The sequence below is a fragment of the Volvox carteri genome (genome assembly GCF_000143455.1).
Source record: "Volvox carteri f. nagariensis unplaced genomic scaffold VOLCAscaffold_38, whole genome shotgun sequence".
In the NCBI taxonomy this organism is placed as follows: Eukaryota; Viridiplantae; Chlorophyta; class Chlorophyceae; order Chlamydomonadales; family Volvocaceae; genus Volvox; species Volvox carteri.
The window spans coordinates 377,619-393,406 of NW_003307581.1; the positions used below are offsets into that span (position 1 = coordinate 377,619).

Consider the following 15,788-nt stretch of genomic DNA (forward strand, 5'->3'; position numbering starts at 1 on the left):
GGCCAGCAAGGTGTGGCGCGGTACGGCAAGGTACGACATAATTTGAGATCAGCGCTTTAGGGCTATAGACGCAAAGGCGCGCCGGGGACGACGTGCAGCATGTACGCACACAGTTCTTCCATCTGACGTCAACCCTCCCTCAATTAGTAAAGCAAAGTATAGTGGTAAGACACTTCCGTATCAACAACTAAACATAAATGCTAAAAGCCTGGATGAATGAAACAGCAGCGCGGCAGCTCACACTATATCTTCAACCCTACCCCGACCCCTTATCCAAATAAGCGTAGGCATAGGCCTTCCCACGATCGCGCGACTCTCATTTGGCAAACACACTGACGCGCCGCAAAACACGCTTCTCATCAACTAAGCCCGCACCCAAACATAAAAGTAAACTAAACATTTCCGAAGGATAGATCAATGAGGAGACATTCTTTTGCACCGTATCCTCAACCTCTCTTGCTTGCAAAAGACTTCTGCGACTGTGCGCGTTTGCACGCGTGCAGCAGCCGGTTCCCGATCTCTCGCTGTCCTGGTCTTGGTTACGTATATATTTCAACGGTATATGATGTGTGAAACAGGGGGGTGTATCTTCGCCCGTGGCAGCTACCCTGCGAAACCCTGCCTTCCCCGGTATTTCGGGGCACCCTCATCCAGTCACCCTAGTCAACTTCTCAGTGGATCGCTCAGGTTCCGCGCCCACCACCAGCATCCAACGGAATCTGCCGGGTCGACAGCGGCCCAACTCCATTCCTGGTCGGCTCGCGGGTTAACTTTATCCCAGGTCACCACCGTCCATCAACCAGGGGCGCAATGCCTTCCACCATCGGAAGGACTTTTGACCCTAATGGGTATCGATTCCGGGATCTCCCGGGGGCAATGGTCGCGCCTTACCAGTAGTGCCAAACCCTATAGTAGTATATGTCTGTGGAAGTGACCAAGTTAACCTGAGACAACTGCTCTGCTACCGTCGTCAACCAAGCAAGTAAGCAATAATCCATCCTGAATCGGGGCTACCTGCTATTTGTTCTTTTGGGGGCAACAGCAACAAAATGAAGCCTTCGTTTGGGTAGCTTAGCGCGTCATAGCCGCACTCGCAGCCCCTCGTGTCCAAGCGCTATTTAAAACGTAGTTTTCTGTAGGTTTGTTGGACCGCTTAGATAACTCACGTGGTCATGTGCTCTATAACGTCTTCGAAGCTAGCTGAACTCGATAGTAACTCACGTGATCACAATGCTGAGATACAGAGGAATATCAGATCATGAATGTCACAGCGAGGCGCATCCGGCCTCATTCGTTATCCCTTCGACAGACCGCCGCCTCCAGGCCCGTTTGAAAAGCTGCTGTGGCGGCTCTTCGACTGGTTGAGACCGCTGCTCGCCGACCTGCATGTCGATTGGGTCGTACATGCGCGCATTCTCTTCACCTTTACACCGTCACGCATGGATGAAATGCTTCCCGAGCAAGCAAAGACCTCGACAAGGAGGGCTAGATTCGCTGCGTTCGCTCGTCAAGGAGCAGCTTGTACACGTGCATGCGATTAGCTGGGATTGCATACCGGCATCAGAAGCTTATTAGCTAGGCACCGCACGGAACTGTCCAGGGTATAGGCACGTGTGTGGCCACCATCCATGTGGATGCTAGAGCGACTGACGTATATGCAGGGCAAATAAGCAGCGAAGCAAACAAAGGCGACCATGCATGGTTGCTTTGTCTGGCAGGTAAGCACGTTGAGATACTGTGTCCCGCACGTGCATGCGGGACCATCCGTACTACTTGCCAATCCGGCCAACCTGATAATCGCCTTCCATCTGCTGGCGGCATCTCCCTTGCCCGGAGGCTCATCGGCCGCTGGGAAAAGGGCAAACAGACGGACAACCGCATCGAGAATGTATAAAATGTAGTAATAAGAGCGGGTTAAGACAAGGAAGCAAGTAGCTTAATGCTGTGACATGATGAAACACCAAGCTGCAGTATGGATGGGACTGGGCATATGTGCATTAGAAGCTATGCTATGGCCGCCGAAGTTGAAGCTCTTCGTCAAAGGTTCGCCATTGGCGGGTGAGTGCCCATGCGCGATGGTCACAGGCAAGCGGCCGGTGCGCACATGCGCGCAAAACACACAACACCACTCCCATTGACACACGCAGACAACCCCGTATATACACATACACACACACACACACAAGGGATGGGGCTAGAGGTTACAGGGACGCCCGTGCCGCGCGCAAACCGACAAAGACAGAAGGCAGGTATGCTAAGGTAGCCAGCACCTGTGCTTCCTTCCTTCCCACACTTTCCCTGCATATTCACCTTCAACACCAATGTCAGACAGCTGCCCCGCCGAGAGAGCGCCTGCACCCAGACCGGCCCCCGGTGCGCCAGGGCCGCCTGGCGCCGTCAGGGTGCCCAGCGCCCTAGCCACCAGCCTCTCCACATCAAGCTCCAGGGGCAGCTGACTCATCAACTCCGCGATGCGGCGACGCTGTACGACGCGGTAACATATAAAGGCGTACAGCATGTGCGGAGTAAGAAGCGAATGTAAAAGCAGCGCAATAGGGGTTGGTGGGGGACGGCACAAACGGCCGAATGTAAGGCCTAGCAAATATGGCCAGCCAGCCAGCCAGCCAGCCAGCCAGCCAGCCAGCCAGCCAGCCAGCCAGCCAGCCAGCCAGCCAGCCAGCCAGCCAGCCAGCCAGCCAGCCAGCCAGCCAGCCAGCCAGCCAGCCAGCCAGCCAGCCAGCCAGCCAGCCAGCCAGCCAGCCAGCCAGCCAGCCAGCCAGCCAGCCAGCTAGGCGAAAGCTAACCCAAGGACTGACCTCTTTTGAGATGCGTTTGAGCAGCGGGTTAAGCAGCAAGATGAGGAAGCCGGCGAAGACTATCCACAGGACGAGGAACAGGACCACATGCAGGACCAGAATGCCTGCGGGTAGGCATTTGCGGTAATGCGCAGTAGGCAGGCCAGCCGTCGTGCGCACATGTAGGTGTCGCAGGACCTAGCAAGCAGAGGGCACAGCTTACCCGTCCTGCTATGTGGTTGGGAAGTCAGCCAGCGAGCGCTGTTCACGCGTGCTTTGCCAAGGAGCTAAAATAGTAGTAAGAAGGAAAGGACTTGGGAGGCCAGGAATTGTGATGTAGATGTATATATACGAATCAAGTATGGCTTACAGAAGGCTCAACAACAACGTGAGCGGACAACAACAACAGGATAGAGATAGCCACTAGACTTGACACACAACAACAACAACAACGTGAGCGGACGTACCCAAAACCCGCTGCGGACATTCGTCCCGCTTTACATATATGCATGTATGCATGTACTCACGGTGGAAGAGAGCGGTAATGGTGTCGTAATGCAGCACCTCCACGGTGACGGTGCCGTCCAAGAGGTCCTGCACAAAGGTGTACACATTCGCCCATGTGCGTGTGGTGAGCCGAGCGCGTGGCAACGGGTGAAGAAATGCAAGGAGAAGTCATCAGACGTGCTGTCCAAGGATCATGTCTGGCAAAGCACACGCGCAAGCGATGTATAGTGGCATGTGTGCGGTGCGCGGTTCCTCAAGCCCCAGCTGGCGGAGAGACGTTACTGCTTGTACGCGAGCTGCAGAAATGATGAGATGGGGGCCGATCGATGAGATACCTCCACCCGACTTTCGCGCGTCCCAGCAACATGGCCCCTGGGGCGTTCAAAGATCGTACCTTCGATCCGACGTTGTATATAAAATTGAAGTTCGCTGCATGCTCAGGAATTGATACAGCAGCGCCGCACGACCCGCCGGGACATGGCCATCAGGGAAGGGACGGAGCGAAGGGAGGGAAGGAGGGAAGGAAGGAGCAGGGAGAAGGGAGGGACGGAACGGGGAGAAGGCCGAGGTCGTTGGAAAAGGTATGGAACAGCCACCCCTACCGGCCGGTTAACCAGTGCCTGCTCGGTTTTCTAGATCATCACTTGTCAGGCGACTGGCATGGCGGCAAATACTGTTAATAAATGTGAAGTGCTTCTATCCTTGGTGACCAGCGTGCGAGCGCAAGCGGCTCATGGAGACAGCAATGGTTTCGTTGGGTGGGACTAGGCTGCGCGTGTTGACCGGGAGTGAGAATACGCCTTCTACCTCGGGCTGCAGTGCGGTCCGGGACAGCACTTCACTGCCTGCACGAAGCAGCTGTTAACCGCGGGTAACCAAGCCACGTTTGGCCTCGCTGCAATGCGCCGCGGCAAAAAGGTTACTAAGCGCCTAAGCTGTGCATGGGCCCATACAACATACTTGCCGTCCTCGCCGTCTTCTCGTGCGGTTCACAAGTGTGGGGTCCTGACTTTATCAATGTGAACTTTGAAAGCACTATGACCAATTATATGGTTAAGGAACAACACACTTTCATGCGAGCCGTTCTAGGTGCACGAAACCCACCATGATCTGTCTCTACCGTGATAAGCTACCCCAGATGACACACAGCAGTTCCATTGTGCTACCCGTGTTCTTAGGTTTGGGAGTTCCATGGTGAAGAGGCCCGGCGGGGCAATGTGCCACCGAGCGTTCGTTTCAGACCTGGAGCCCTAGCGGTCGAGGGTATTGCTGATTGGTGGTCAGGAAGCATCCTTGCCTTCCTGGCGCTGCCGTCCTCTTCATGAGACTACACCATGCATCATCAGGCTCCTCCACACGCCCTCTTCCCCCGTTATTAAGTGCATAACGCAGCAGCTCCCTTTCCAACAGCATACGGCAGCAGGCTCGCAGCTCCCTCACTGGGCTCGTGCCCACGATCCCATAATAAGTCCATGCTTACCGTCCGTAAGGCCCCCCAGCGTCTTGCTCTGATTTCTGGCCATGTCTGACACCCGCATCATGAAGTGCTGCATCATACTGTCCAACCCCGTGTGAGTGATTTGGTAGAAGGGGCTCTCGGGACCCAAACAGGGCAGGTTTTCCTGCGCGCACGCACACACACACACACACACACACACACACAAACACAAACATGCGTGTATGTATCACAGCGTAAGTGTGGGGAGACCCAGACTTAAATGCGTGGTTGTTGGATAGATGATGACCGGCAAGACGTTAGGACGACAGTTAAGGGTGTTTTGAGATAGTTGACCTCGCAAAGCTGGTGCCAGCACAACGCATGTGGCGGCTCGATGTAGGTGTGGCGGCTCCACGTCACGTCGCCGTTGCGGCCAGTGTGCACCAGTCCGCCACCTCACGGACATGCAAGCTAAACAGCCTAACCGTGTGGCACCTAGCCGCGACAGGGGCTTGTCACCCATCCCGCCTGGCTGTATGGCGAGCCCTGCCTGCCTGCAACACCGGGTATGTGCTGTCCTCCGCTCCTGCCCGATGAGGCCTCTCACGGCTCTATTCCTTCAGCTGCTGGTTTACGGTTTTCCATACCGTAATTCACGTGTACCACCAATGGGATTGCTACTGCTGCAGCAGCTGGAACGTAAAACTTTGACGCATTCCGCATGCACGTGCCTTAGAACTAATGCGCTGAAATCTGGCGATCGGGTACATGCGTGTACGTGTAAACCAGCCCGCCCGCTGAGCTACATCCATGTATTTCATAAGCCCTCGCAGTATCACCTGTTTAGTTGTGCTTCATGCCAACTGCTCAACGGCGCATTCCTTGCTATGTGGGCCCACACACCGCGCCATGCGCACCTAGCGACCATACGTACGACCTAGCGAGCATGCGGTAAGTTCTGCCAGTCCCTGGCTGCCTTACATGCGCCCTGCCCTACGCGCGCAACAAACATGTTTTCCGTCTTACATGGGTTCGATGACACCTGCCGGTGCCGTAAAAGACGCTCGCCAGCTCTGGCGATGCGTATGCCAAGCCATCCTTGACCAGCGGAAAGCGCTCCGTAGTGGATCCTGCTCCTGTGTCGGCAGCAGCGGCGTTGGCAGAAGATATTTACCAGCAATGGTGAGGGCAGCCCGCATGGGTGGGTGTGGGGAAGGAGGGCAGTGCGACGCTTGTTCATGCTTGTGCATACTCCCCAAACCCAAACGCTCGTTCCAGCGCACGGCCTCCCTCGCCAACTACACTGTATTGCTGTATATTGTTGTTGTTGTTGTTGTTGTTGAGGTGTTACAGAGTGGGAGGCTCCTGGGCCACTTGAACACCTAGTCATATTGCTGTATATTACACGCACGGCCACCACCCGGCCAGCGCAATGCAATGCTTCCATCGGCGCATGCGGCGGTCTACCTTGCAAAGCCTGCTGCTTGTATTGCCTTAAAGAAGCTTGTATTGCCCCAAAGAAAAAAAGGGTAGAGGTAGCCACTAGACTTGACAAAATGGCGAACCGTACGCATAAACCATCCTTCTGGATCGGCTGTACGTAAAAACAGAACCCGTTTGGTGGTTCATCTGTTCAGCAATAGGTCCAGGCTGCCGGGCCCCCTGCGGCGGGTTATTGCAGCCTGTCATGTCCTGTCCTTCAATCTATGCTATGCTAGCCATATGCATGTGCTTGCACAACCTACTACCCTTTCACCCCGCGCACCTGCAGCCCTGTAGGCGTTCTCCCCGAGCTGGAGAGTGTACCATGCGTCCCGCATCTGTTTCATCGCCGTTAAGAGTGCAGCGCGGCGTGCAGGCAGCAGCGCCGGGTCCTCAACCACGGCCAGCTCCTGCGTGTGTTGTGCATACACACACGCACGCATTTTAATACTACAGGAACATACATACATGCACATTTACTACACTGCCGATTGAAACGGTCAAGTCCTATCGACGTGATCAACCCATATCGGTCGATACGCCGCCAGCTCCCGCTGGCTTGCTGCACTATCCTCAGCTGCTGGCCTGTCCTCAGCTGCTGTGCTGCTGTGCGGACCTCGTTCAGCACTCAGCAGACCCGATAGCGACCAATCCAACTCGGGTGCACCTCATGCAATCCAGCCCAAGTTCCACCCTACCTGGCTGAAGAAGACCTGTCGCCCCATGCATGAGGTTGCCAACAGGAAGAACGAAGCGGCAAAGGGTGGACGGCCGAGAGGAAGAATAGATGAAAAAGACATCGAAATTGACGTGTCGGTTTCATTAGCATGATTTGCTTCAGGAAATGGAACATATCCTGGGCCTCTGCAGGTAGGTGTCTTCATCGTGCGTGGGGCACATTCGCACCACGTTAATGCGTTGTTAAAGCATGTTACATGATCCAGTAGCATGACCCTCATGCACACACGCCCTACCTAGGTCCTGCCCAAGGTGGTGGATATGATATGGTACAACAACACGCAGGCGGGTACAGCACTCAACCAGCCGGCACATTCTGCACTCAGTCTGCACTCAACCAGCCGGCACATTCTCGCGCAATACTTAGCGAGCGACATTGGCGGTCGTTGCAGGTGGCCTAACTACCTAGGCTTTAACCGTTAGGCGGCCTAACTACCTAACCTGTATGTCAAGGCCATGGGTGGCATGCAATGGGTGCCATCTCGCACATCATCCTGGAAGACGTCAGGGTGCGGTGGCGCATATCTCCCGACGCAGCAACGCGGCGTTTCTCATACGCGCATTTGCTTCCTGCTCCCACCACGCATGACATTTCAGCTTAAATTGTGTTGTACGTACCGTACGGTACGTCCGGGCCGACATGAAGTTGGAAACAGAGTGGATTGCGACCACCTCCACAACACCCTGCGGCAACAAGAACCGTACAGCCGTACAGGAATGGCGTGTTAATAGAAGCTGTCGGAGCCCTCAAGCCAAGAGGCAAATGGTGTGCGTGCGCGCGCGTACTCGACAGCAATTTTGATGGCAGGCGTTTACCGAACGTGGGGTAACAATAACGCGGCCTTGATGAAACCTTAAGCTTGCAGTACAGCGACTAATGTACAGTAAGAAACAGTGGTATGTGGGAAAGCCACAAGCACGTGCAACGTTCAACGTTCTTCCTGGTTGGCAGGTGGCAGGTAACCCCAGGAAACGACAGACCTTCAAATAGATCACGGCGACAGAGTAGATGGTGATGACCTGCATTCCCATCGGGCAGCAGAACGGTGTGTGTGTGTGTGTGTGTGTGTGTGACAACCATCGTTAGTTTAAAAAACCATTAAACGGCCTTTGCAGTAATAAGCTCCGCAGGCAGCCGAACACGGTATACAGGTCACCAGGAAATGAGGCAAGCTTAAGCAAAGTAGCTTGGGACCTTGAGGCTGCGGCCGTGCCGAAAGTAATCAGCAGGGTGGGCATTTAGGGGCGGGAGTTGTAGTCCTGTATGTTGCAGTCATGGAGAGCGGTAGCAGCTGACTTGGCGCCAACTCCCGACGACTTGAAGAGTCTGAGCCTCGCGTGAGCCGGCCAACGGCAGCTGTGGTACCGACAGAAGCAAGGCTTTCGCATTCGGTCTGCCCATTCCGCGAGCAACAGTTAGCTTCTACAGCTGCGGCAGCTGCTTTTAATGGCCCCCCTGCCTTCATCAGCGAACAAAGATGTAATCGGTGGCGGGCTCGGATGGTATGTATCGCCACCGCCACCGCCACCACCACGCACATACGAGCCCCCCCTTCACCCAAAGGGACAAGGGTAGACCTGTGTGCGATGCTTCTTGTAGGGAGATGGCACTATGGTTTTCGCCGACACAACTCGACAACAAGCAGAACAGGGGCAACAATACTAGTAGCATAAGTACGCACGCGCACATGCATACTGCAAACGTAGTGTGCGAGGGATAATGATGCGCCGCGTGTAAGAATCAGACAGCATTTTCGACCCGCGGACAATCAAACCGTCCGTGTGCCGTACACGCAGGTACGGGAGCAAGAGGACCAACCAGCCCTGCCAGCACAAGACTTACCACCGCAGACCAGAAAACGAAGGGCGTCATCATGATAAACGTCTCGTGCGAGTCGTCCTTGAGCGTGCGCTTGCTGGGGGGCAGCGCCACGGCGGTTGTCAAGCTGTTGGTTTGTGGCAGTGGTACCACACCCCGGCCTCGCCTACGAGGGCATATGTGCACAGCATTCCACTTCAATTCATTTTTTGACGACTACGTTCTGTGACATTATGTTCTGCTACTTAAAAGCGCGGTTGATCCACCTCATCACGGTTGCTTATTATCATTACCGGTACAAATCCCAACCGACCAAGCGCCCAAAATTATGTACTTACAGTACGTGAGTATCTAACGGTACCTACACTCCGTACCCGCCACACGTGCATACCGGGTGATTGCTCGCAGGTATTGGAACAGCCGGAAACCGGCCCAGCTTGATTGCCTGCCTTCCACCGAGTCCGCTGTCATGGAGCGCTGCCGCAGGAGCCTCTCGCTGGATAGACCGCGCTCCGCCACACCACCTTCACCGCCACCCATGGCGCCGCCGCCACTGCCGCCACGGGCACTGGATGTGCGGCCCAATATACGACGCGAGGCTGCGCCCTCTGCGCCGTCGCCCGTCAAGGGCGAGGCTACCTCTGAGATATTGAGGGTGGCGCGGCGCTTGGCCTTGGCAGCAACGCCGTCAGCTGCGTCCATTTCGTCTTCTGTAATTGCCCCGGCAGCACGCTCATCCTCATCGCTGAGGTCGTCCTCGTCGTCATCCTGTATGCAGTCCCGTAGCGTAGCGTATGTATATGTATGTATACATGTATGTATGTGCACGTCATCTTACAGCAAATGGAACTTACGTCGACCAATAAGTTGGTATTTTGGGAGGCCAGCGCTCGTGTGAGACCCTGCAGGTAAAGTAGGTGTTGGGGGACACACAGGAGGATGCACGCTCTGAAGCTCCACATCAAAGTGACATCAGTTGATAGTCGAACCCATGTCCAACAGTTGACAAATCCAACGATTTAGGTGCCAAGTACGCAAAGATCATCGGGCACATGTAGTAGAAGTTCAGCCGGAACCTGTATGCGTATCGAGATGATGCGCCATTTTGTGCCAGCTATTGGAAAGATAGATAGATAGATAGATAGATAGATAGTAGATAGATAGATAGATAGATAGATAAATAGATAGATAGATAGATAGATAGATAGATAGATAGATAGATAGATAGATAGATAGATAGATAGATAGATAGATAGATAGATAGATAGATAGATAGATAGATAGATAGATCGGTAGCCTACCAGGGGCACAACCAAGAAGGTGCTGTACAGCTTGTGCCGCTGCGCTGCCACAGCACGCAGCAGATATGCCAGGTACCTGCAAGGCATTGTGGCGGCAGCAGCAGCAGGGTAAGAGACGCACGGACTGTGGCATCCACGGTGAGCTGGTCAAAGAGGGTTGGCAAACAGATGGCGGATGGAAGGAGTGATAGGCAGCAGGATCTTGTTACATTAGGTGTAGGTCCCGTACGGCAAATGAACATGCATATGTTGATGTTGGTAAACGACTAGTGCAGCGTGGCTTGCTTCATATATCTTGGATAGCTGTACAGGGTCGCTAACCGCCTAGCTAGGCCTAGACATGCCATACATCGCATTGGCTGCGCCTCGAACGTGCTTTGTGGGTATCTCCTGCAGCGTGTGTGCATATGAAGGGTTGCAGTCGTGGGAGCTGCATAAAGACGGTCCCCATGCATCCTAGGGAGCGCTCCAAATTTGCTACCCTTCCCGTGGCGAGAGAGTGTCGCTCACGGGGGGGTGTTGGAAATGACCGACACTCATATACCAGTGAATGGTAGCCACAGTAATAGGACCCAACGGGGGTCCGGCGCTTTGCTGGTCTTAACATCCATGTTCCCGCCACGCCTCGCCTCTTATCCCGGAGTGAAGAACGCACGACACGTGGGATGTTACTCACAGTGCCGCCATTGAACTGATGACCGTGCCCTCAACCGCCAAGAAGACCAGCTGCAGCGTGTCCACCTGCCGACAGGGAGGTGTCGGAAGCATAAAGTAAGGCGGATCGGACCAGGTGCACGGTGTCACCGTTCGGCTCCGGGACCACCGTAGCCAAACATACAACTTACTACACGGCGTAGGCTGCTGCGCCTGGTTGGATGGAGCTGTGGTTTCATCAAACCAAAGTGACAGTAAAAGTTCGTTTGAAAGAAGTCCAGCACCTACCCAGTGCACATTGTCCGCTGCCTCGTACAACAAGGCGTCCAAGATCTGCAGCAAGGAGCGCGCGAGCGCGGCGGACAAAGTATATATACGCCCGTAGGTGTGGTATGTAAGATAGCGAAAACATCAATGTATTACGGCAATAATGATAATGATGTGTATATGTAAAGGTCGGTAATGCAGTTGCACCAGGGCAGGACATAGGAAACGCAGGTTGCAGTACATTGAAGATTAATCAATCTGTTATTGTTGGGTATTGGCATTTTTCTTTTTAAGTTCTTGTTTCCAGTTCGGCGGTTCATGAGCCCTTTGGCTCGTCTGGACCGTACAAGCTTGAAGCTTGTAACAAAACGTCGTCGTAGGAAACGACGACGGAGCTATTAATCGCTTTTGAAATTTAGTATAACCACACAGTAGTCAATATCTGTAGGGTTTTTGAGTAACACGAAAGAAAACCGACACGAAAGAAAACCAAGTTTTTCTGTGTATTTGCCGAGAGCGAACTCGGCTGAATGTCGTTGGTACGTACGGCTGGACTAGCAAAGTCGCAGGAGGGCGACGGAAAGAATAATTTCGCGAGTTCATAGTGTCAGAGTACTGACAGATTTCCTCTGCGGCTTCTGCCTAAAATACAGCGTACGTAAGCAGAGTCGCATTCGGTAACCGGGCTCGGCCCCTCCGGTAGGTGCGATAATCATCAGCCGGCCGGCTAACATGCGTGGTATGGTAACATGCGTGCCAGCCATGCTGACACACATGCCTGCTGATGTTAATTCTGCTCCCTGACGCAAAATCGTTTATTATGTGTTTATTCGTACGCACGTTCGCATGTGATAATACATAACATAATCAACTCGCGAGCTGACCAGGAACTAAGTTGACGCGCCGTTGATCCGCTAGATTTGGTTGGATGCTGGTGGTGAGTTGCCAAACTCAAAGAGTACACTCTGAAGTCGGATGGGGTGAATGGCTTAGGGTGCCCCTCTAGCAGGGGAGAGCAGGGAATTGCCTCGGGAAGGAGGCCACTGGTGAAGCTTAACCACCCTGTAACAACATCAACATACAAGTTAAAAGTTTCGGACACACCCTAAGTTTCGGACACACGCATGGGGGGATGTCCGTACGAGCCTGAGGGGCTCATGGATGATTAATATATTTACGGAGCCCATATGAGCAACAGAATGCCAAAAATGTTTGAATAATACATATGTCTGATTTAATAAAATTATCGATAACCGGGCTGCTAGGTGTTGCACTTTTAAAAAATTCTACCTTAGCAATATTGATAATTTCCCACCGCCAAGTGTTCCGCCTACCTGGCGAGACAAACGCCACAGGTCGGGGCCGCTCTTCAACAGGAACTGCCCCGCTGCCGTATCTGCAATTCGTACACCTCGGTCTCGCCATTGGTAGTAGTTCTGTACGATGTCGGTGGACATGGCATAGAAGCGCGTGCCAAAGTCCTGCAAAGGGAATGCATGCATATATTTTCATTCACATCTTCATATGGCATATCGATATATGGCAGGAGGGTTCAACACGAGTGGGATGGTAGGCCACGAAACCGGCTGCGTGTTCCTCAGTGTTCCTATACATGCGGCCGCATATATCATCTCCGCGAAGAAGGATGAGTACCTGACGGATATAACCAGAAGCTAAGACGTCTCAAACATATATCGGTCACGTGCCGAAATGGTACACGGGCGAGAACGATGTGACGTACTGTAGCGGCGGCCGGGATTGATCCAACGTTTGGACAGATTACAAACGGCCTGATCAGGCAGCAGCGCACAGACGCTAGCTCTTGAACAGAGAATAAGGCTTCACATGGAAGTCGAAAACGGTGTTCGAAACCTGCTCACCCAGACGGTCAGATCGGTGTAGATGTCCGTGCCGTTGCCATCATTGCCGTTCCAGGCCTGCACGCATGCAGTAGTGGTGAGGTAAGGGCCAAGCAAATCCAGCTTCAGATGCTTTTGACAAAAACGCCTGCTCAGTTAGTTCATTTTCCTTCTGCCAAGTAAAATCTCACAGCGAGGTACTACTGCGCACGTCTATAGCAGCTGTGAAAACAGTGCAGCACACATATCGTCTATAAACACGCGCTAAGGCGCTCCTACAGCATCATAAGAGCCCTGTTCAGCGGCCAGCTACTACAGCAATTTAGCAGCTTTTGCATGCAGCGGGTCCAACATATACAGCCCTCGCCGCCCCTGTCTAGCCGCCTACCGATGGGGCCGCATCGTCCGGGATGCTCTCCTCAACAGGAAAAATGGGAGTGCCGGAGTACCAATAATACATAAGGGTCACAAGCCCATCGGGAACAGCCCTTCAAACAGTTGCGCTCAGCCCAGCGGGCCGAAGCTGAAAGGCACAGCTAATACGACGACGTCTATACGTACCTAGCTGGTTTCATCCCACTACATACCGAGCGAGCTGATGTGCATGCGCATGTATATATGCACGGCACTTACCGGGGCCAGCCTGTAGAAGAACAAAGTCAGCACCTTGGAGTCGGCGTGGTGGTGGCCATCCAAGATATCGTTCAAACGGTTCTGCAGCAGCAGGAGCCGGCAGCAGGAGAGGCGGCGCCAGCCGCGGGGCAGCATTCAACACAAGCACGACGTCGAAAAAAAGGCTTAGCTCCGGAAAGCACACTGAAACCCGGGTCAAGGGTCAAGGGCGGGCTGGGCCGGGGTAGGAAATTGCTCGCCCGGCGATTTGTGTCCCGCTACTATCCACCGCTAGCGGCGGAAACGTACATAAACATAGGAGCATTGGAGGGCCGGAGCCGGCGCCCATATCCAGGTATGTAACTGGCAAGGAAATCAGCAGCCCGCCGGGAGGTGTACGGCCGGCGGCGCCTCAAGTGCGTTAAGAAAGCTAACCGCACGACATACACACAGAGCTGGTAACCCTGCAGCCCTCGAAGCTCTCGCATCGGGCCACAAGATCTCACCCACGAAAACTTACATATACGACCGACCGACCAACCGATTTGCGTACACAGTATGACTTGTTGGATCTTGCCCTCTGAGACCCTCTCACCTTGACGATCTCTGCGTTCTTAAAGATCCGATTCACGAACATCTGCGAGGATAAACAAGAGAAGCCTCAGTTTGTGAAAAACAATGTCGCGGGAGAAGTCGTGTTTTTGTTATCGCCGTACGTGTTGGAGCAATGGTCTGCGCTTTCGTTCGTTCATGCCATATAGCTGCACACTGGTAAGCAGCACGCGCTGCTGAAACGGATACATTCCCTAAAGGGGGCAACCTACATACGTACGTACAAGGTTTTATAGGACACGCCCGGACAGCGACAGCCACGGACCGTCAGGCCGTCTAACCCTTAGTAACACCCTGGCTGAGAATATCAGCCATGCGACGGGCATACATACAGAGCAGGGACACACAGCTCGCTGCAGCACGCACACGGCAACCACGGCCCATACATGGCTGGCCCAGGCTAGCAAAACAGGAACAGATGCTGTGGGTTCTGCAGCAACCGTTGCCGTCAACCCCGCACCCATGAGGTCTCCCAGGATACCGAAACGATGTAACATGCATGAACAAAAAGTAAACAATACCTCCTCTGTGGCATTGTATAGGCTCGCGGTTTTCCTGGTTTTGTCGATGGCGATGACGTCGAGCGTCCGAACATCCGTCATAATCTGCGAACAAGGAAGCCACGCGACCAAGACCGCTTACACGTCTTCATTCTATGGATTGTCCAACAGGGGAACCAACTTAGGGTTTACGACTCTGCCAGCGTTCTGGGACGGAAGAGAAAGTATGCAGACGTACATTAGGAGCGCGGAAGCAAGGTGCCAGCATGTCGCATTCCGTCAGGTCAAGGGGCCCACTGGCACCGTCAGACGGTACGCCCTGCTAGCTGCTGCTTAGGAAGGAACCCATGGAAGCTGGTTCAGACAGCCTTCAGCGGCTCCAGTTTCCTTGGAGCCCCTCAGGGCTCGTATGGGCCCATTACACCGTTGTGGTTTCACGCAACTCAAGGTGTCACATACACCCATACACCCATACACCCATACACACATACACCCATACACCCATACACCCATACACACATACACACATACACACATACACACATACACACATACACACATACACACATACACACATACACACATACACACATACACACATACACACATACACACATACACACATACACACATACACACATACACACATACACACATACACACATACACACATACACACATACACACATACACACATACACACATACACACATACACACACTCACGCGCGCATACACATAGAAAACACATAGAATAAAGTTGCAAGCTGATAGCTAACCAACTAACTACGTTTTTAAAGTCACGGCGGCTCCCAGAAAGCATCACGCTCGCGATTGGCCCTAGCAATTCGGCCAGCAAGGCGCCCAACCCAACCCTCCAGGCTGCGTAGTCAGCCAGTCACCAACGTTTCCAGCCATGCAGCCCCCCAACACACCCATCTAGGTGGCACCCATCTAGGTGGCACCCATCTAGGCGGCACCCATCTAGGCGGCACCCATCTAGGCGGCACCCATCTAGGCGGCACCCATCTAGGCGGCACCCATCTAGGCGGCACCCATCTAGGTGGCACCCATCTAGGCGGCACCCATCTAGGCGGCACCCATCGAGGCGGCACCCATCGAGGCGGCACCCATCGAGGCGGCACCCATCGAGGCGGCACCCATCGAGGCGGCACCCATCGAGGCGGCACCCATCGAGGCGGCAC

General features: G+C 53.8%; 3 protein-coding genes across 3 annotated transcripts; 1 reads left to right on the forward strand and 2 right to left on the reverse strand.

Moving 5' to 3' along the window:
• Window positions 1–1,179: 1,179 nt before the first annotated feature.
• VOLCADRAFT_94557 (uncharacterized protein) lies at window positions 1,180–13,628 on the reverse strand (the record flags this gene model as incomplete). The annotated part of the gene is made up of 21 exons (XM_002953779.1): window positions 1,180–1,233; window positions 1,652–1,848; window positions 2,311–2,482; window positions 2,817–2,920; window positions 3,323–3,389; window positions 3,697–3,731; window positions 4,783–4,924; window positions 5,767–5,876; window positions 6,506–6,632; window positions 6,921–6,935; window positions 7,579–7,644; window positions 7,942–7,980; window positions 8,804–8,945; window positions 9,171–9,547; window positions 9,634–9,681; window positions 9,856–10,156; window positions 10,757–10,821; window positions 11,023–11,067; window positions 12,336–12,482; window positions 12,882–12,938; window positions 13,494–13,628. The coding sequence occupies 21 exons, from the start codon at window positions 13,626–13,628 to the stop codon at window positions 1,180–1,182; spliced, it is 2,445 nt and encodes an 814-aa protein (XP_002953825.1).
• Window positions 13,629–14,150: 522 nt separating this feature from the next.
• VOLCADRAFT_94558 (uncharacterized protein) lies at window positions 14,151–14,921 on the forward strand (the record flags this gene model as incomplete). Its single annotated transcript, XM_002953710.1, has 2 exons — window positions 14,151–14,243; window positions 14,484–14,921. The coding sequence occupies 2 exons, from the start codon at window positions 14,151–14,153 to the stop codon at window positions 14,919–14,921; spliced, it is 531 nt and encodes a 176-aa protein (XP_002953756.1).
• Window positions 14,922–15,481: 560 nt separating this feature from the next.
• Window positions 15,482–15,715, reverse strand: VOLCADRAFT_64115 (uncharacterized protein; the record flags this gene model as incomplete). Its single annotated transcript, XM_002953780.1, has 1 exon — window positions 15,482–15,715. A coding segment is annotated over one exon (234 nt), but the record flags the coding sequence as incomplete, so codon positions are not given.
• Window positions 15,716–15,788: the final 73 nt, after the last annotated feature.